Raw genomic sequence first — 20609 nt, 5'->3', positions numbered from 1 at the left:
GGAGCTGGGTCCTGACTCTAGAGGGCCCCCAGGCCTCCCTGTTTGCTTCATTGAGCCCCACAACTCCCTAGGCTGGGGTCACTGGTCCCATTTTGCCATGAGGGAACCCAGACCTATGGATACATGATCTGCCCAAGGTCACTGAAGGCGGTTGGGTGTAAACCAGTCTGTGCCCAGAGCTTCAGACCCCATGCTGAGCCCCAGAGGTTCCCCAGGCAGTTCCCAGGCTGTCACTCAACCACAGCCTGTCACCTAGGCAGTCACCCCTCCAAACATAGCATCTCTCCCATTCTAGGAGAAATAAAAATTTGTCTTTATTTAAAAAGTGGCAACCAGGCAAGTAGGGTGTGCAGCCTCCCTGTGGCTTGTGGAGCTTGGGGTGGATGGTCAGGACCCTCATTCTTGAGCCAGTCAAGAAACAGTTGGAATTCACCCTTAAAATCACGGCACTGAGGCACTGGTGCCGAGAAAGAATCCTGAGGGGGTCCCCAACCTACCTAGTCACTCCTTTGTTTGTAGAGGCAGTCTGCAGGATCCTGTCAAAGGCTACAGCTAAGTCTTGCACTAAACTCCCCATCCAGCTGGGTTCAACAAGCTGCATGGTAGAGCCTTGTGCCCAGGAGGGTCTGTTTGGGCTCATGAAGCAGTAAAGGCCTGGAGGTTCAGTGGGAAGCTTTCGCCTCACCAGGCCTGGCCTGTGACATCAGCAGTGAGTGGGATTGGGATTCTTTAGGCCAGGCTCTAGGGCAGACCTGAGGGATAGAATGCCCAGGGGAGGGCCAAGGACATGGGACCTCCTCTGATGGAGGTGCTCTATGTGCGCGCTGCTCATTGAGCGGTGGGGGCAGAGCCCAGGTTTGGGCCTGGATCCTGGGCAGAGGTATGGCTGGGCTGGCCAAGCCTCAGTGCTCTTGGCACATAGGGACTGATGAAGAAGGACTGCAGGAAACGGCGCCGCAGGCCCTCTGGCAGGTAGTAGTGGATGAAGTACATGAGCCCCAGGCCATGGCCAGGGTAATAGCGGTGGCGCGGCTTAGCTGCCAGCAGTGCATCAGTGATGGCATCTACAACCGGGCTGAGGTCTGGCAGCCCCTGGCTCAGAGAGTGCAGAAATTGCCCATTCAAATGCTCGATGTAGTCCTCACCATAGGCCTGTAGCAGCTCTTGGGGCAGGGTGGCCAGCAGCTGCCGCTTGCGCTCTTCCCACTGGTCCACGTTTTTCACTGCCTCTGGGGAAGGGGTAGCAAGGTCAGAGAGGGGTCAGTTAAGGAAGCCTAAGCCAGACCCAGATCTCTAAATTACAACCTGAGACCCGCCCCCAGCCAAAACCACGCCCATTACCTCGCTCCAGGTAAGACCATACCACCCCATGTTTTCCCTTTCCCCCACAACCCTACAAGGGCCCCACCCACAAATCCCTGAACCTCACCCGTCCTGAAGCAGGCAGGCTGGATGACGCTGACCTTGACCCCCCAGGGCTGAAGTTCACAGCTGAAAGAGTCCATGAGCAATGCCACAGCCGCTTTGGAGGTCCCATAGGCAGACAAGCACGGAAATGGCATATCTCCTGGGGATGGATTGGGAATGGAGCAGCTCAGCATGGGCCAGGGGCTCCAGCATCTCTCCCTGCCCTGCAGGGGCACCTTTTCTGCTCCAGTGTGGGCAGGCTCTCACCTGCTGGACTGCTCACAGTCACAATGCGACCGCTTGACCGGCGCAGCAGTGGCAAGAGGGCTTTGGTCATCTCAAGGGTACCGAAAAAATTCACCTCCATGCAGCTGCGGTACGTGGCCACTGGAGACAGCTCTGCATCTGCCACAAGGATGTTGTGGCCTGCATTGTTGACCAGGCCCCACAGACCTGAGGGTGTGAAGCCAGGAGGGAAGCTATGGATCAGCCCAGCAGCAAACCTCCAATCCCTGCCCCCTCACACCTGCCCAGCCATGTCCTTTCCTGGCAAGCTGAGCCTACTGACCTGTGCTGGCAGTGTGGACCTTGGTGAACTCCAGCACGCGGCTAATGTCTGCTGGCTTGGTCAGGTCCATCTGCAGCAACTTCAGACGAGGGGAACAGCAAGCACGCAGCTCTTGGGCACCAGGGCTATCCAACTCCAACACGGTGGCCAGCACTGTGAAGCCCATGGCGTCCAGCTTCTTGGCAGTCGCTTTGCCAAAACCAGAGTCACAGCCTGGCCAAGGAAGACAGCCAGTGAATCCCACTATGGCCCAGTCCAACCTGAGACAGGCCCAGGGTCACCATGGTCTGGATGGGATCCAGGCCTCTGACACCCAACCTTCCAGCAGTCAGCAGCCCTCCCTTCTTTCCTAGACCTGTTTCTGGCAGGCTGTACCCCTCTGGCTGAGCACCTGAGTACCAGTCCTTTCACAACTGTCATCTCCCTCACTCCCCATAGTTATCCCATCAAACATGGCTTATTATCCCCACTTTACAGATGAGAAAACTGAGACCTACTAATGCAAAGTTGCTTTCCAAAGACACTCAGCCAGCATAGAGTAAGGTCAGGACAACTACTGCACATCAGCCTGAGATCCAGTCTCACCCCTAATGTCCTTCTGCCTCCTTGAAATCAGGCCTCAGCTCGCATGTGCAGTGTTACTGTACAGCCTCCTGTCTGCCCTTGCCCAGGCTTCTTCCTCTAAGCTGGACACTGATGCAGCCCCACCTTTTAGTCCCATCTTGCCCCCTTGAATCCATTCTCTATCTAAGCATCCAGAGGCATCCTTCAAAAACTGCAATATCTCTCTGCTGCTGAAAACCTTTCCAAACCTTTCCACAGCCCTTAGGATGCAGCCTCTTTTCCCATCATCCAGGCCCTGTACAACCTGAGCCCCACCTTCCTTTCCAGTCTCAACACTCTCTACTGTTCCAGGCTCTAGGCAAACTGGAGGGCCATCCCCGCCTCACCCCTGACCACTGCCCCTGGGATTCCAATCAGTGGCAACGCTAGAGCATTCTTTGAGCCCCGGACCATTTGCCCCCATGACAAGGATAGGATGGATGAAGGACAAGAAAGGTTTGCATTAGAATCTCTTCCCACACCACCAGGTGTCACCTGAGGTCAGTTACCACTCTTGGAGGCTTGATCTCCTGTCTTTGGCTGTGTACATGAACCACCAGGCAGAGCCAGAGTAGGGGGTCTGATAAACCCCTGCTTCCTCCATTGTTCCCATTCCAATTCGGCTCCATGGGCAGCCAACAAGAGGAGGTGGGGGACCCGTGAAGGAGAAGGATCTCAGGAGCCTGCCCCATTGTGGTCATGCTGAGCAGAAGGTACAGAGTGCTTCTGCACGACCAGCTTCCCCCATCTCAGCCCTGTCCCCCTCTGCTAAAGCAGAGAACAAAGCTGGGCAGGGAGCTCCAAGTTGGGCTTGGTGTGGCTGGGGGACCCATCAGCCAGACCCAGATGAGGGGTACTTCCTGGGCAAGTCAGGCAGAGGGAGGGGAGTGAGTGAGTGTGTGTGTGTCTACTTGCCTAAGTTCCCTCCAAGGGCAAACAGGCCTCACTGGGAAACTGAGGCCTCTCAGCACCTCAGCTCTGTGATCCCAACACAGTCACCCATGCCTTGCGCACCCTCTCGATCACCTGCACATACTCAGGTACCTGTACATACCTCCAACCTACCTGCAGTGAGCCGTGAACAACAATGGGCTCCCTCCCATGACACCCCTGCTGCCCATTGATGCACTGATGTGCACAAAAGGCACCTATCCCTCAAACCAAACCCTGATCCAGGGCTGAGCCTTGGCCAGTGGTTCTCAGGAGCGTTCTCAGAGAAGGGTGGGTGGCAGCTCTGACTGCCTCAAGATAGCATTCCGTTCCTATCACGTGAGGCAAGGCCTGATCACCTACTTGTCTTGCAGTCAGGTGGTAAGAGAGGAAGCCCCAGAGTTTGGGGGCACTGGGAAGCTTGAGGGCCTACTCCTGATGTTTATCTGGGGTGGGCTGGGCAGCCTTCTTCCCCTCTTCCAGCATGGGCCTTTGCAGCCAGAACTGGGGGAAGCCCAAGTCACAAAAGGCATCCGTCCTCTCCCCTCACTCTCAGGCTCAAGGACCAGAGATGTAACAGCAGCAGAACAAAGGCCTGAGGTGAGATCCCAGGAAAGACTGCCCTGGGTCACAAGTATCTGCAGATGGCCTGAGTCCTGTTGTGGCAACTCATTATTAATTAGAAGGCAGGAGGTGAGCTGCCCTGTCCCTGGTTCATGCCAGAAGGCCTGTCATCTTTCCTTCTCAAACCCCTGAAACTAGGATCCCTTGAAACATCACACCACCCTGTACTTGGAACTCTCTCATTTGGCCTGAGCCCTGCTCTATCTTCACTGTCTTTACTGAAACCCAAACCCTCATTCCACCTTCACCTTGGCTTCTCATAGCCCCTTCCAAGGAAATAATCTCATATCCCACCACATCTCAGCAGCCAGACTGGTTTCTGATGGCCCCCTACCCAGGCCATGCTCATTCTTGTCTCAAGCCTCTGTCCTATGCCCCATGTCTGATACAAAACACCTTCCACACTCCACCTATCTCCACCCATCCTCTGAGGCCCAGCTCAAGGATGGCCTCCTCTGGGAAGTTCTCCTAGCTCTATCTGATCATGCAGGGCCCCCTGCTGGACTGAGGTCTCTGAGAAGCCAGTCAGACCAGTGGCTGCCCCCAGCCCAGAGCGCCCGTCCAGAGCCATGGAGTTTAGGGGTGAGATTAGGCTGTCCCTCCCCCATACAGTGGAGCCAGTGCCTCCTGGCCCTTCCCTCACCATTTCTGCCTAGGCCTTAGTTCCTCCTTCCCTCCTTCTGGTGATAGATCTATTCCTTGTTCCACACAAAAGGAGCTGAGCCAGGCAACCAGAGGCACCTGAGTCCAGCTCTCCAGGACCTCACTTCCTTCCTGGGCATAGAGGACCAGGAGGAACGGTGGTGAGGCTCTGGCTGCAGAATCTGGACAACTACTTCAGCAATTTGGGTGTGGGTGTGGGTGGTGGTATCTGGGAGGCAGCTGAATGCCCAGCTGTCCCTCATGATGACCTCACACTTTTCTGGACTTGGAGGAGCCCAGCCATTTGGGGGGAGGGGGTCACAACCCTCTAAGCCTTTATTCTTCTGACCCCAGAGAAGAGGAAATGGGACCACCCACGTGGAGATTTTAGGCAGAGTTCAAGGGGTGCCCATGCTCCGAAGTCCCTCAGATCAGTATCCCCTGTCCCAAGACCGCTCTCTTGAAGAGGGGCATAGCATAAACCCAGGAGATTTCTTCTTTCTCAACCACCGGTTTCCTCTGCGCACCTGCCGACTCCCTGCCTCATTTTCCCTCCAACACTCCCCAGAGCCGCAGGTGGTTAACCTGGACTTGGGAAGGTGACCTGCGCTTCGGACTTGGCTGGCTCTCTGCACTCAGGGGAGGGGGATGCTCCCACTACTGCGCCGGGGGTCCTGCCTTGCCTTGGCATCCCACGGGGAGCCCTCTGGGTGTCCAGTCCCGCCCTCCAACCTGGAGTTCCCGCGCTCCACGCTCCGCGCCCCGCGCACTCACCGGTGATGAGCACCGCGCGAGTCGCCACCGGCAGGCGTTGCGGCCGCGCCAAGCGGGACAACGCGATCCAACCCGCGGCAGCCAGCACGACAAGTGCGGCCAGCGGGGGCAGCAGGCGCTGGCACAGCCAGTCGAGCGCGGCCAGAAGCGCCAGCGCCGCCAGCAGCGGGCGGCCCAGACGCAGGTCTGCGCGCAGCAGCTGCAGCAGCGCACGGGCCGCCACGAGCAGCCAGGCGCCGCCCGACGGCCAGGGCCAGCTCTCCATGGCGTCTGGGCCGGGTTGGGTCAGGGCGGGGCAGGGGCCGGGCTGGAAAGCAGGGACTGGGACGAGGGGCCGGGATGAGGGGTGCGGGGTGCAGCAGAACACGATCCAGGGGCGAAAAGGATACTGGCTTTCTCAGATCGCCCTCGGGCAGAGCTTATAAAGAGCCCCAGGGGCGGGGGACAGGGCGGAGCGGAGGCGGGAAGGGGCGGGGCTTTCCTTTACTTCTTTGCCCGCAACCCTCGTCCGGCAGGTGCCCCCACCTCTAGCCCCCGCCCTCTGCCCCGCCCATGCGGCCAGATCCTCTTTCGAAGAAGCCGGAACCGAGTCCTAAAGTTACTGCTCTAGGAGCAGCAGCCTCCTCGCTGGCCGCGCTGGGGAGATGTCCGGTCGGTTTAGCCCTGGTGCCCTGCATCCGCTTACTCCAGTACCCTTAAACACGGGCCCTGGGGCGCTGAGCCTCGGCTCCCAGGTGAGCATATCCACAGCTTGCACTTGCTCGGGACACCTAGGGACACTCACAACCTCCATCCAAGCTCCCCACACTGACAGCACCGCCGAGGCCGCCAAGCCTGGCGAAACACTGCGGGGAACCAGCTCGCCCTCACCTGGCAGCCACCGCCAAAGCCGGCACACGCGCTGTACTCCCACGCCTTTCGCAGCCCCAAGTCCCTAGCACAAGCATCCTGACCTGGGCTCACACCTAATCTGCCTGCAGCTACCAAGCGGTTTGGGGCAAGGGACTCGGGGGAGGAGTATGACCTTCTGGTTCTCGGGAATCTCTGCCCCACTTTTCCCCTTCCTCTCACTTTTAAGCCCCAGGGATGCAGCAACCCCATCTCCTCCTGCCACACAAGTGTATATGTGCAGGTGTGGGTGTGTGAAGGGGGGTGTGTCTGAGGATACATCTAGGTCTTCCATTAACTCCAGCCCACTCTCTAGCCCCAGAGACTCCAAAGCCTGGCCATTGAGGACACCTGGGAAGTCACTAAGGGCAGCCTCTAGGACAGGGTGATCCCTGTCCCACCCCAGAATTCCCCAGGGTGTAAGTGAGTGTGGGTGCATTTCCCTGCCTGTGTGTATGAAGGTCTGTGTTTGTGTGTGGCCCAGTGGCCCCCCACTCTGCCCACCCCCGTGTCTGGCATGCTGTGCTTGGCATCCACGCCAGGTGCTGCAAGCACTAGGAACTGGTGCCAGTATCACTGCCAGGCCGTATGCTGAGGTCAGCAGGTGCAGCCCATGGCACAGGGGATCTCTGCTTCTTGTGGACCCTTGCCGAGCACCTCACCCATGCCCACTTTAGGTCCTGAGAGGCCACGAACCTTCTCTTGTTGGCCATACTCTCTCTTAGATGCTCAGGCTCTGTGCCAGGCCTTCAAGGCAATGCCTCCTCCAAAGCATTCTCTGCCACCCAGGCATGGCCCCCTGATAAGCCAGAAGAGTCTCAGGGAAGGGCTGGGAGTCAGATCCACTTAAGGGGAGAGGTTCTGGAAAGTTCCCTTGTGGCGCAGTGGGTTAAGGATCAGATGTTGCCACAGCTGCAGCTCAGGTTCAGTCCCTGGCCCAGACGCTTCTACATGCCGTGAGTGCTGGCAAAAGAAGAAGAAGGAGAAGAACTAGGAGAAGGAGGGGGGAGGGGGGAGGGGAGGGGGAGGGGGAGGAGGAGAAGAAGAAGTTTAAATAGATAAAAAAATAAAAAGTAAAATAAAGGGGAGAACCTCTGGGTAGAGGACCCATGTCCTTTCCAGAGCCACTTCTGTCTTTCCACCTATTCCTCCTCCTGTAAGTGCAGATGACAGGATAGCCCTGGTCCTGGGAGGAAGGACTTGCCTGGGGAGGGGCGTGTGTGCCTGACCTTGGGTACATGACCTTGTGTGCCTGCATGTGCCTGTATTTGTGTATACTCGTGTCCATGGGCTCCATAGCTTGTCCGTAGACATATGACACATCTCCCTCTGTGCCATTACCCTGTATGTGCATGTAAGCACATTTGTGTGTGTGTTGTGTTTTTGGTGACTCTCTCCCTTGGTCTGGGTCATTCTTTGGAAACTAAAGGAAACGTTCATTTTCCAAAACCTGCTGACTACTGTTGCCCTGAATCTGTGGCCTACTCTCACAGGCGGACACAATACCCTTGATCTGGCTTCCTGATCTGAGCTGCAGACCCTGAACTGCTGGGACTCCCCTCCTCCCCAGCTTTAGTCACCTTACTGAAAGTCTGGCTGTGATTTCTCCAACTTCAGATCATTAAGGGCTTCCCCTGGGGATTGTGAAGGGAATGTAGAAGAGAGAGTGAGGTGGGGGTCCCAGGCAGTCTTCAAGGTCAAGGTCACCCAGATAGCACCAGTGCTTGATAGGGCAGGAGTCGAAGGGTAAGGAGGCAGAAGTGGGAAAGCAAGGTGAGAACAAAGTCTGAGAAACAAGATCCTACACTGTCCTGGGAAGGAATCATCAAGGATCCTGACTCATCAGGAAGCCCACAGTGGCGAGAGAGACTTGCTGAGGGGGGTGTAGGGAACTGTCTTTGGCTATAGAGTATAGGATGGCTAGGATGGGCAGGGGGTTCTTCAAATTTAGCTTCTGGGACACTGTGCCACCTTAGAGAGAAATAGTCTTGTGCAGTTTGGGTGTCATGGAACTGGATGATCTGCCACATTTTTATTTAACAATCTCTCCATCCCCTGCCTCAGAAATTCATCCCACTTCCTAGGCCAGGATGCTAGGAGGCTAGAAGGCCAGCCTCCTCCCCAGGATCTATGCTCTAGTTCCCTATGGCCTCCTCAGCAGCTGATTCCTTACCTCTCATCAGGTAGAGACATTCTGGAAGTAGAAGGTGGTTAAGGTAGTCATGGTTGGGAGGGGCTGGCCCAGCTCTGTCTGAGGCCTGGTGCCAGGCCATGACTGCCAAAGGGCACAGACCCAGCCTCTGCCAGAACCAGACGTCTGGGCTGGCAGAGGCCTCCAGGGAAGAGAAGGGGAGGGGGTTGCGGGCAGAGGGCAGGAGCCCCAGGAGATAAGGCAGGGGCTAGCAGAGGTAGAAGAAGGAAGGGCAACCAGGAGCAGAGCCCCTGAGCCACCCCACCCCAATGCCCTCAGTGCATAGTCTCCCTTAGTTCCGTTTACCCCTCCCCAATAGTCCGAAACCTGGTGATCTGAACCTTTAAAGAGCCCCAGGCTCTGGGGGGCCATGGAGTCAGTGGGAGGCCAGCCAGCTGGCTCCAGTCAGCTCCAACTGAGACCAGTAGCTCACTGGCGCCATCTGCTGGCCTTTGGGGGAAGGCATGGCTCTGAAGGAGATAAAATGAAGGTGACTACTGGATTTGAGGATGGGGGGGACAGAAATCCAGGATGGGGGGGAGGTGCCAATCGGCAGTCTCTGAGAGCTCATGTGCTGTTCCCTGACCACACCGGGGTTTCTGGAGCCAAGCACTCCCTTATCACCTCTTCCTTCCTCTGTGGTAAGGTTCAAAGGCAGCAGAGTCCTAAGGAGGCCCTGCCCTGCACTGTGCTCACCCTTGGCACCCTATCACACCTCCCTCCTGGCACAATTGCAGAGGGGAGCCTTTTCTTGCCAATGGCCAGTGCCCCCACCAGGTTCCAGACCCCATCCCTTCCCATCCTCAATGACAGCAAATTTTTATTGAGTTCCTTCTGTGTTCCAGGCCCTTTGCTAATAACTCCTGGCTCTTTCCCAGAAGTATGCACACCGGCTCTGGCCTCTCCCTCAGGTAACCACAATAAAGAACTTCTCTTGGAGTTCGCTGGCCTAGTGGGTTAAGGATCTGGCACTGTCACAGCTGTGGCACAGATTGGATCCCTGGCCCGGGAACTTCTGCATGCCAAAAAAAAAAAAAAAACCAAAAAACACCCCAAAAACAAACAAACAAAATTTCTCTCACCTTGGTTCTATATCCCTTTCCTCAAGCATTGTTCTCATGCTCTTTCAGCCGCATTTCTCAAAACTATCTAGTCACCGTCCCCAGTCTCGTCTTCCTCACTCTAGCTCTGAGTCAGCTCCCCCTCCTGACCAAGCCAAAGATCACTGGTGAATGACATTCTAGTCCCCAAATACCATGGACACATCTCTGCTTTCAGTTAACCCGGCTTCCTTGAAGTCTCTGCCCTGCTGGCTACTCCTCAGTACCCAGGCCTTTCTCCCCATGGCGCCTGCGAAGCTACTGCTGCTGGGCTTCGTCCTACCTCTCTGGCTCTCCCTCTCAGCCTCCTTCCTGTGGAGGCACCTCTGGCTGTGGAGGCCTCATATCCAGTCCCTCCCCCACCATGAGCTCATCTTCTTCCTCATATGCTGGTGACCCCACGTTCCTTTCCAGCCAAGGCCTTGCTCTTCACTCTAGGCCCACATGTCCAGCTGCCCCTGTATGCCTCCCCTGGACACCCATGGGCCCCTTATACTCAGCATGTCCAAAACCGGTCTCATCATTTTCCCTCCTTCTGATAGCCACCCTCATTCTGGTAGCCACCCCCTCCCTACCACATCCTCAATCTCCATTCTATGCACTGGCCTCCAAACCTCTTGCTCTGTCCCAAGCCCTAACTTGGGTGAAGAGGCCTCATGATAGCCCTTTGTAGTAAGTATCATCATTACTATTTTACATCCTAGGACACAGGCTTCCAGAGGCTAAGAAAATTGTTCCAGGTCTCAAACTTGAGTTCACTTGAGTTTGCATCTTGGACCAGCCCCAAGATTCATACTCAAGTGTACTGGAGCTGAAGTCTGGGCTCTTGAAAACTGTGTTAACACAGGACTATGTTTCCACATGTGTCCTCTCAGACTTCATTCTCAGGGCAAAGGAGAGCTGGGAATGGTCTTGAGCAAATAAGACATCTTTCTGGTTGGCCAGGAAATAGATCTGGGGACAGGGGAAGAGGGGAGGCTGGGATTCCTGCTGGTGCATCTACACAAGGAACCAAAGGATAAAATGAGGGGGAGTGCTCATGGACATGCAAGGGCTGAGCTCAGAGACAGCGGGGTGCCTGTGGTCCCCAGCACATCACTCATGTGGCACAAGAGCCTGGGAGATTGCCAACTCACCTGTCATGGAGTCCTCCATCTCTCTCCTCTAGGCTGTGCACTTGGAAGTCCCTGGAAGTGAGGCCCTTCAGTTCCTGGGGAGAAGAGGTGGGGAGATGCAGGAAGGCAGGAGTATCACTTGCATTTTCATACTATGTCCAGCACCCTCCTCGGAAGTTCTCTTGTTTTTTTTTTTTGGCCGCACCCACGGCATATGGAGGTTTCCAGGCTGGGGGCTAATCAGATCTACAGCTGCTGGCCTACACCACAGCCAAGGAAACTCGGGATCCGAGTCATGTGTCTGACCCACACCACAGCTCACCGAAACACCAGATCCTTAACCCACTGATCGAGGCCAGGGGTCGATCTATAACCTTATGGTTCCTAGTTGGATTCGTTTCTGCTGCTCCACGATGGGAACTCTGGAAGTTCTTTTGCCTCCAGGATTGAAGGCAGATATTTGGGGATTAGGGTCCTCAAATTTGAGAAACAGTAAGAGAATTTGCTCTGAAGGGTTTTCTGGGCAAGCCCCAGCTGAGAACACTTGCTGGGAGAGCTTGGTTGACTCCAGGTGAAACTGATCCTCTTGAGTCCTGTAGTGCTGCTTTGAGTTGTAATCCTTTGTCACTTTTACGGTGTGCCGGTCCTTGCATTTGACTTGCTCATACTTAATTTGATTTATTATCCTCACATCATCCCCATGAAGCAGTTACTGCCATTCTATACACAAGAAAGCAGAGTCAGAGAGGGTAAGTGATACGCCTTTGATCATTCAACCAATCAGACACTCTGCTCCTAACCATCAGGCAGCACTGCCCTCTGGCCTTCAGCCTAGGAGGTTGCCGTTATTTGATGGTTAATAACCAGCAGAAAGCCTATCAATCTTTTAAAATTTGCTTCTAGATTAGAAACATGTCTCCCAATGGCAAGTTGCTAAAACCTAATTCTAAAACTTGCTTCTTTACAGCTTCCATCACCCCAATTCAGGCCTTTTCTTGGCAGAACTACTGCAAAAGCTACAAAATTTCGTTGCTGTTGGCTGACTGGTTTAATTTATTTGCATATACATAATTCAGCTCCACCCCTTGTGGCTAATACCCCCCTGGGGGACCTGTGGCTGTTTTCTGATTGCTGGTGGGGAGGCCTGTGTGTGTTGTTTTTTTAAATAAACTGAAACCAGATGGAGGGGGTTTTGTTCACTGCCTTGCCTACAATTTTCTCCAGTGAATTCCTTGAAAAGCCAACCACCTATGAGTGCTGTCTAAACTCCTTGGAGGTCCCTCGCCGCTGGTATGCAAATAGCAAACGGAGCTGGGGTTTCTAAAAGTGAAAACACAAAGAGGAGAAAGAGAAGCTTCTTGGCCCAAGGGCTTTCGGGTACACAGTGGGGTCATTTCCTGGTGGAGCCCCGATATTATGCACATAAAGTGTGTCCTTGCTCTCCTTCCTTCTCCCTTCAGTAGGGGATTGAGCTGGGCTTGAGTCAGAATCACCTGGACCAACTACTTGGTGAAAATACGGTTTCAGCACACTCTTTGCAGTGCTAATCACCAGCATGAGACCCCAACTCTCAGGATGGATTGATCTTGGAGTCAGTGGAGAGAGTTATCCCCTGGAAGGGGCCCAAGTCGCTCTTGCTTTCATCCTCGGAAGACCAGTTGCTCAAAGTGGTTATAGAGGAGTTCCCGTTGTGGCGTAGTGGTTAACGAATCCGACTAGGAACCATGAGGTTGCGTTCGATCCCTGGCGTTGCTCAGTGGGTTAACGATCCGGCATTGCCATGACCTGTGGTGTAGGTTGCAGACGTGGCTCGGATCCCACGTTGCTGTGGCTCTGGCGTAGGCCGGTGGCTACAGCTCCGATTCGACCCCTGGCCTGGGAACCTCCATATGCCGCGGGAGTGGCCCAAGAAATAGCAACAACAACAACGACAAAAAAAAAAAATGGTTATAGAAATATTTTTAACTGCCAGCCAGGTCTAAGGCTACACAATGCCTCTCAAGCAGCTCATCAAGAGATTCCTCATTCAGAGAAATAAGCAAGTGCACTCACTGGTCACAGTGCCAGGGGGTTCACATTTTTCTTTGGAAATTGAAATTGAACAATGCCATAGCGAAGGACGACACAGTCCCCAGGCAGGGGAAAGCACTTCTTTCCCAAATCCAACCTTCACTCCTAGCTCAAAACTCTGTTCTTTCGGATTCCAAGGGTTTTTAGATAATTGTACCAGGTTACATAAGCTTTTTTTGAGATATGAACACTCAAAAGAAATTCCTGTGGGAGCAGACATGAGAGATTCCGGCACATAGTTTGCTTTAAAGTATTCGAGGAAAAATTCAGGTGTCTCAGCCCTGCACATTTCTGAAATAAAGTAAGAACAGCCAACAATTTTGCATGCATGTACCATTCCCCATAGAAATGAGCAAGCAAAAAGATTTCATGCGTAAGAGAAATACCCTTCCCCAAGGAGCATGCACAGGGCCAGGTGGAAGCCAGCTGCAAAGAGCTCAGCTTTGAGTGGGCTGCCCTGTAAATCCTTGCCAGTGCAGGATCCTTTTTTTTCCCTTCCTTCCCTTTTCTGCATCTTAGGTAACACATATGATAAATATAAGCCTTTAGTTTTCCAAGAAACATAAAATAAAAATTGAATTACTGGCAGTGAAGCTTTAAAATCTTTGGTTCCTAGGACACTGTGGTTACATTTTCCACATTCCATGATTTTTATTTCATTTGCCTGAGTGACGGCCCTGCATCAGCTCTGTTGCATAAGGTGCTGTTTCCAAACACCTTATCCCCAACTGGAGACACAGAATAACTTTTATCTAGGTCTGAGAGAGTTCCAGAAGGGTGACATCGTGTTCCAAGCTGCACTGGTTAGAGTCAACAGTGGGAAAGCTGCCAGAGTCTTCTCACCAAGGAAGCTGGGGGAATATTCTAAATACCGAACAGCACTTCTTTCTTAAAGCACAGAGTGGTTGGAGTTCCCATTGTGGCTCAATGGTAACAAACCCGACTAGTATCCATGAGGACTCTGGTTCAATCCTTGGCCTTGCTCAGTGACCTCCCTCAGCGATGCCATGAGCTGCCATGAGCAGATGCAGCTTGGATCCTGCGTTGCTGTGTCTGTGGTGTGGGCTGGCAGCTGCAGCTCAGATTTGACCCCTCACCTGGGAACTTCCATATGCCACACCTGTGGCCCTAAAAAGCCAAAAAAAAAAAAAAAAAGGAAAGGGGGAAAAAACCCTCTACAAGTGACACGGGAAAAAGAGATTTACTATAATGAAAGAAGAGTAATACAGGAAAGTCAATTTTTACAACAAAAATAATTCAACAAGTATTATTTCCTTTAAAAAGGCTTCACAGGAGTTCCCATCATGGCTCAGTGGTTAATGAATCCGACTAGGAACCATGAGGTTTCGGGTTTGATCCCTGTCCTTGCTCAGTGGGTTAAGGATCCGGCGTTGCCGTGAGCTGTGGTGTAGGTTGCAGACGCAGCTTGTATCCTGTGTTGCTGTGGCTCTGGCATAGGCTGGCGGCTACAGCTCTGATTTGACCCCTAGCCTGGGAGCCTCCATATGCCATGGCAGCGGCCCAAGAAATGGCAAAAAGACAAAAAGACAAAAAAAAAAAAGGCTTCACAAAAGAATTCCTATTAAGTAGTAGTATCCTTTCATCTGCTCCCTCCGTTCACACAGCAAACATCTACTGAGTGCTTACTATGTTGCAGGCTCCATGCTTAGGGAGCTATGGTGAGCTAGATAAATAAAGATTTCTCCCCTCCGTGGGCTTTACATGTGGCTGGAGGACAGCCCCGAATCAGATCACTACGCAATCAAGGAGCCACTACTGATAGAAGGAACTAGAAAGCAGAGTCTCATGGTGCTGTGGGAGTAACGGCCTCTTCTCTTCTGAGGGTCAGAGAAAGCTTTCCTAGAAGAAGTAATGTTCCAAGTAGCAAGAGCCTCACACGCAAAGGCCCCTAAGAGGGAGGCTGGTCTTTCGAGGAAGGAGAGGCCACGAGACTGCATAGGTCAGCCAGAGCCAGAAGGCAAGGGAGCTTGCAGGCCGCAATGAGGAGGAAGATTTTTGTTTTTTGTTTTGCTTTTTAGGGCCACACCCATGGCATATGGAGGTTCCTAGGCCAGAGGTCAGATCGGATCTACGGCTGCCAGTCTACACCACGGCCAAAGCAAATCAGGATCTGAGCTGCATCTGTGACCTATACCACAGCACACGGCAATGCCAGATCCTTAACCCACTGAGTGAGGACAGGGATCGAACCCACAAATTTTCCTGTTTCCTAGTCGGATTCCTTTCTGCTGCGACACAACGGGAACAGCTTTCTCCTTGATTTTTTTTTTTTTTTTTGTTTTGAGGAGGAGGTTTTGATTCTAATTTCATGGTATATCAAAATATCACTCTCTGGGGAGCAGGGAGAGACACTGAGGGTTGTTATCTGAAAGTAAAATAATCAGTTTGCCTTTCTTTTCGCTCTTTTTTTCTCTCTCTCTTTTTTCTTTCTTTAACAGCCACAAGCTGTGAAGAGAATGGACTAATGGGGGTGGGGAGCCCAAAGTGGAAGCAGAAAGGCCAGTCATGAGGCCGGTGTGTTTGCCAGGGCAAGAGATGCTGGTGGTCATGGGGACAAGCCAAATGGATGGGCTGACTCATCCAAGGCCCACTGGAAAGGGTATTGTGACCCAGATAAAATGGACCCAAAGAGCAAGAGCTGTGGCTAACCCTGACCCACCAGGCTAATTTGATAATTAAAATTTAATTCCATTATCTAATGAAATGGAGAGCATCATTTCTTGGTAGAAAAACAAGTAGGGTCTAGATTATATGAATCAATGTCCACTATCAATGAAACACTCTGTGTGCTTCATATGCAAGACCACATTTTCAGGCCTCATCATGGCCCTGTGCAGTAGCTATTGTTACCTCCACCTCACATCAGAGCAAACTGAGATTTGGAAAGGTTAAAGAATTTACCTAGCTGGTGACTGGCAGACCTGGGATTGAAACAGGTAACTACTGACATGCCCTGAGACATGTGACAAGTCATAGGAAGCCTGGGCATACATTGGCACTAATGAAGGATGGGCTGTTGGATCTAGCCCAGGGTGGGATCAGCTGCCCAGGAGTCTCTCCTGGCAGTTCTAGGAGTCAGATAAGCTAGCTTGGAATCTTCTTACACACACGTGCACAAGTTCCTTAAACCACAGTCAGGCTTTTTGTCCCTACTGAAAGGGACTGTTCACCCTGGGCAGACTTGCCTTGCTGGTCAGGGGCAGCAGCTGTGGGCAGGAACAAGTCCTGCCTGAGGGGCTGACTTCTGTCCCAGAAAAACATGTCTCATATTTTCACAGAAACTTGCCAGAGGGGGCAGGAGGAGCTGAAACTACACTCCAAGTACAGGGAACCCTGTGGGAAAGGGCCTGAGGGTAGAAGCAAATGACTTGGGTTTCAGGAGATGCACCTATCAGGTGACAGGGACGAGAAGGTGGGCAGGAGCTTACTGAGCCAGGCTTTGGAAGCCATGCTTTGGCATTTCAATTGATCCTAAAGGCAAAAGGAAGCGCTGGAAGAATCTTAGACAGACTGATGCAGTGGTGTTAGCAATATGTGATCTTTCTCAGTAGGTGATGCCCTGGGCAGTGCTGGGTTCTGGTTTGGGGACCATACCAAGATGACAGACTTGGAACACCATCAAACTCCCTGTGCCATTAAGAAGCAAATTTGGCCAGAGGGAGTCTTCTTTTCAAAGAGCTTAGCCTGAAGTCACTCAGATACACATCTAGGGAATTTAAGCATATCAAGTGATACAGCTTTAATTGGTTAAATGCATGCATACTTAACCCTATTTGAAACTGCATTCGTTTCGTATCGCTGAAACAACAAAGTGCCACAAATTCAGTGGCTCAAAACAACAAAAATTTATTATCTTACAGTTCTGGAGGTCAAAAGTTTGGAATGGGTTTCACTGGGCTAAAGTCAAGGGGTGTCAGCTGACTAGTTCCTTCTGGACGCTCTAGGAGAGAATCTGTTTTCTTGCCTTTTCCAGCTTCTAGAGGACACCTGCATTCGTTGGCTCATGGCTTCTTCCTCCATATTCAGAGCCAGAAGTACAGTATCTTCAAATATTTCTGACCTCTGCTTTTATCATCATATCTCCTCCCACTCTGACTCTCATGCCTGCCTCTTTTAAGGCCCCTTGTGATTACACTGAGGCCACCTGGATAATCCAGGATAATCTTCCCCATCTCAAGATCCTTATCATATCTGCAAAGTACACTTTGCTATGTAAGGTGACATATTCAGATATTCATAAATTCCAGAGATTAGGATATGGACACCTTTGGGTGATCATTATTCAGACTACCACCTTTTTTTTTTTTTTTTTGGGCCCGCGGCATATGGAAGGTCCCAGGCTAGGGGTCGAATCAGAGCTACATCTACTGGCCTATGCCACAGCCCCAGAAATGGAGGATCGGAGCCATGTCTTCGACCTACACCACACCTCATGGCAACACCAGATCCTTAGTCCACTGAGCGAGGCCAGGGATCGAACTCAAAACCTCATGGATCCTAGTTGGGTTCGTTAACCACTGAGCCATGACAAGAACTCCCCAGACTACCACCTATTTTAACAAATAAAGAGAAAGAATGATTAGCTTGGCAGCTAGGAGGAGGAAGGACTGGAAGCAGGATGTTGATGTTAGGGAGACAAGACAGGAGGCTGCTGCAGAGTAAGCAAGGAAGATGCTGGTGGTCCAGGCTGGAGTGGAATGGGAAGAATAGACATAGGACACGTTTCAGAGAGTGGACTGCTTGGTCTTGGGGCTGTCTGGGTTAGATGTGCAAAGACTAGGAGGAGACCAGGTAGGTAGTGGTGCTCCAGGCCTGAAGGGAGCAGCAGGTTTGTGGCAAGGACAAAGAGAGCAGGGAGGGATTTGTGGCATTTAGATAAACATGGGACATATAGGAAAAGTGCCTGGGAAGCAGGTGGATGCAGGGCCTAGATGGCTTGACTCTTGAGTCCCTCTCTTCCTCCCTTACCTGTGAGCGTATATCTTCCACCTTGATTTACAGGTCACCATCTTTTTTTTTTTTTTTGTCTTTTTGTCTTTGTTGTTGTTGTTGCTATTTCTTGGGCCACTCCCGCGGCATATGGAGGTTCCCAGGCCAGGGGTCGAATCGGAGCTGTAGCCACCGGCCTACGCCAGAGCCACAGCAACGCAGGATCCGAGCCGCGTCTGCAACCTACACCACAGGTCATAGCACTGCCGGATCGTTAACCCACTGAGCAAGGGCAGGGACCGAACCCACAACCTCATGGTTCCTAGTCGGATTCGTTAACCACTGCGCCACGATGGGAACTCCACCATCTCTTTTTGACACTAAGATCTACGATTCCGGATAAGAGTTGAGGAGTCATCTTATATTTCTGAGGCCAGAGTAGTGTTGATACTTACTCCACATCAAGTTTGATTTTATCAGTCCTGGAAACAAGACTTTGTATGGTGGGGAAATAAAAAGACACTTGCACAGGACTGTGACAATTAGCCTGTGACAGAACAGGACTTGATATGTTTCTTTTGTTGTATGCTTGTGGCTGATCCATTTTAGGGATGGGGATGTTTTCTGTCCAGCCCATTCTGAGTATGTAACCAAGCAGCTGCTCACCATTTTAAGGACTTGGAGATATGGATAGGATAGCTGGTGGAAGACAAAGCCTCTTCCTGTCTTTTGAGAAAGTCTGAGCTCATGGGAAGGTCCATTCCGAGTGTCCCCAAGTGGAGGGGAGAGGGAGCATTCAGGGAAGCCAGGCCCAGGAGGGAAAGGGAAGAGATTCTGCAGGCCCTAGAAGAGAAGAACCAGTTGCCTTTCCCATGGCAGGCCCTGGGGGGCAGCAGGCATGGTCCCAAGAGGCCCCAAATCTAAAAGTCCTGGGGTGGGACAATGTCTGTAGCCTCAGTACCAGAGAGGACCCATGATCAGAGAGTGCTTCTCAGAGTGTTTGCTGCTGCAGGAGATCCCAAGTCCTTGGAATAGCCTGGGTAAAGAGAAGAGAACACTGAATTTCCCTCCAACCTGGAAGATGGGAGCTCCCAATAGGATTCATGATTGATTTAAAGGAACCAAAGGAAGGAGATATTTTGAGCTCTTATACTTCACACTTTATACTATGGGCCACCTGCATATTTACTTGTCGAGTTCTGTCTTTCTCTTAGCCTGTAATCTCCCTAAAGGCCAGCGATCTCGTGGGCGTCCCTCATGGTATGTCCAGTGCCCAGTACATACCCTCATTAAAGTGTGCCCGCTGACTCAGGGTCTCCCTGAGAGTGGTGGGGCTCAGGGAAGAATCTGGATGAGGACGCCTCTGAGACACATTAGGATTTTAAGAAGACAAGCTGCAGACTGGGGTAAGCGAAACTGGGTTTTTGAGGAGAAATGCTGGAAAGGAATAGAGAATGTGCGGGCTGAGGGGCCGGGTGGTCTCCGGTGAGCCCCGCCCGGAGCGGGGGGGGGGGGGGGGGCCCTGCGCGACGTGACGCAACGCGCTTTGGCCGCTGTGGGGCGCCGTAGCCCGCGCCGTTGCCAGGGGAACAGGCCCATCGCCGGACGAGGCCCAGCCCGCGGCGGCCTGGCCAGGCGGTACAGCCCGCCCGCTGGAGCCCGACCCAGAAGACTTGAGAGGCCAAACTCCGCCGGATGGGGCCCCGATCCAGAGTGCACCATAGCCCAGTCCCGCGGACCTTCTCCACCTCTAGAGTCTGAAGCGCGGCCGCCCTGGGGTGGGTGTACGTCCAGGCGGGGGCTGAACCGCTGAGTGACCTTGGCAGGACCGTTCTAGCTCGGCTGCCACCACGCGCAGGTGAGGAGCCCCTGCCCTAGTTCTCACCTGGAAGCCAGGCTGAGCTACCGGGGTGGAGCTGCCGCCGCGTGGCTGAGCTCTGTGACTGGAGCCCGCGGCCTGGGCTCCAGGTAGTGGGCAGATCGCCGGGCTTCCTTCTGGGATTCATAAGGTTCACAGATCTGCGCTGAGCATCTGCTGTGTGCCAGGCTCTTTGCCAGGCGCGGGGCCACAGAGGGTTCCAAAGAGGACTTGTCTATCTCCAGAACCCGCAGAGTTCAGAAGGGGCGGGGCCTGGGGTGCGGGGATAGGGGGCAAAGCAGGCGCCGGATGCACGACTAAAGTGAGTTCAGGTCAGGTTAAATGCTCTGGTGATGAAATGGCGGGAGATGGTTAGGAAAGGTCTGCTGTATCATGTGACTTTTCAACCAAGACCTGAAGGTTGAAAAGGAGCCAGCATTGTGATCAGGGTTAAGGATGTTTCTGGAAGAGGCAAAAGCAAATGGAAAGATCTGGAGGCACAAGTACAGAGGAACAGAAAGGATGAGGGGAGCCTTGAAGGATGTGGTGGGGGTTTCAACTTTATCCTGAGAAATGAGGAGGAAACCACTGATGGGTTTTGATGAGTTTCAAGTTTTGAAAAGTCACCTCATTCTGGCTGCTGTGGGCAGTGTGGTTGTGACAGGGCACAACAGGAAGTCAGTTGAGGACCATCCTAGTTCTGCCATTCTAGCAGTGCCTTCTAGAACTAATTTAATCTCTCTGAGCCTCAGTGGCCTCATCAGTGAAATGGGCATATTGTACTGCATGTTGCTTATGAAAGAGAAAGTGAGTGGCCAGCCACATCTGAGACCAATGATTAGAGGTCTGTGAGAAGAATTTGAAATGGTTGGACCTACCTCAGAGAGTG

At 52.7% G+C, this 20609-nt stretch overlaps 1 protein-coding gene across 1 annotated transcript; it reads right to left on the bottom strand.

Annotated features, from left to right (window-relative positions):
• Positions 1–292: 292 nt before the first annotated feature.
• HSD11B2 (hydroxysteroid 11-beta dehydrogenase 2) lies at positions 293–5965 on the bottom strand. Its single transcript, XM_047794290.1, has 5 exons — positions 5549–5965; positions 1976–2188; positions 1675–1860; positions 1430–1567; positions 293–1229 (listed from the first exon to the last, which is right to left on the bottom strand). The coding sequence occupies exons 1-5, from the start codon at positions 5811–5813 to the stop codon at positions 829–831; spliced, it is 1203 nt and encodes a 400-aa protein (XP_047650246.1). The 5' UTR covers positions 5814–5965; the 3' UTR covers positions 293–828.
• Between the last annotated feature and the right edge of the window lie 14644 nt (positions 5966–20609).

Source organism: Phacochoerus africanus, chromosome 8, assembly GCF_016906955.1.
Source record: "Phacochoerus africanus isolate WHEZ1 chromosome 8, ROS_Pafr_v1, whole genome shotgun sequence".
Lineage (NCBI taxonomy): Eukaryota > Metazoa > Chordata > Mammalia > Artiodactyla > Suidae > Phacochoerus > Phacochoerus africanus.
Note: the sequence above shows the minus strand (reverse complement) of the source record. Positions and strands in the feature narration are given on the sequence as shown.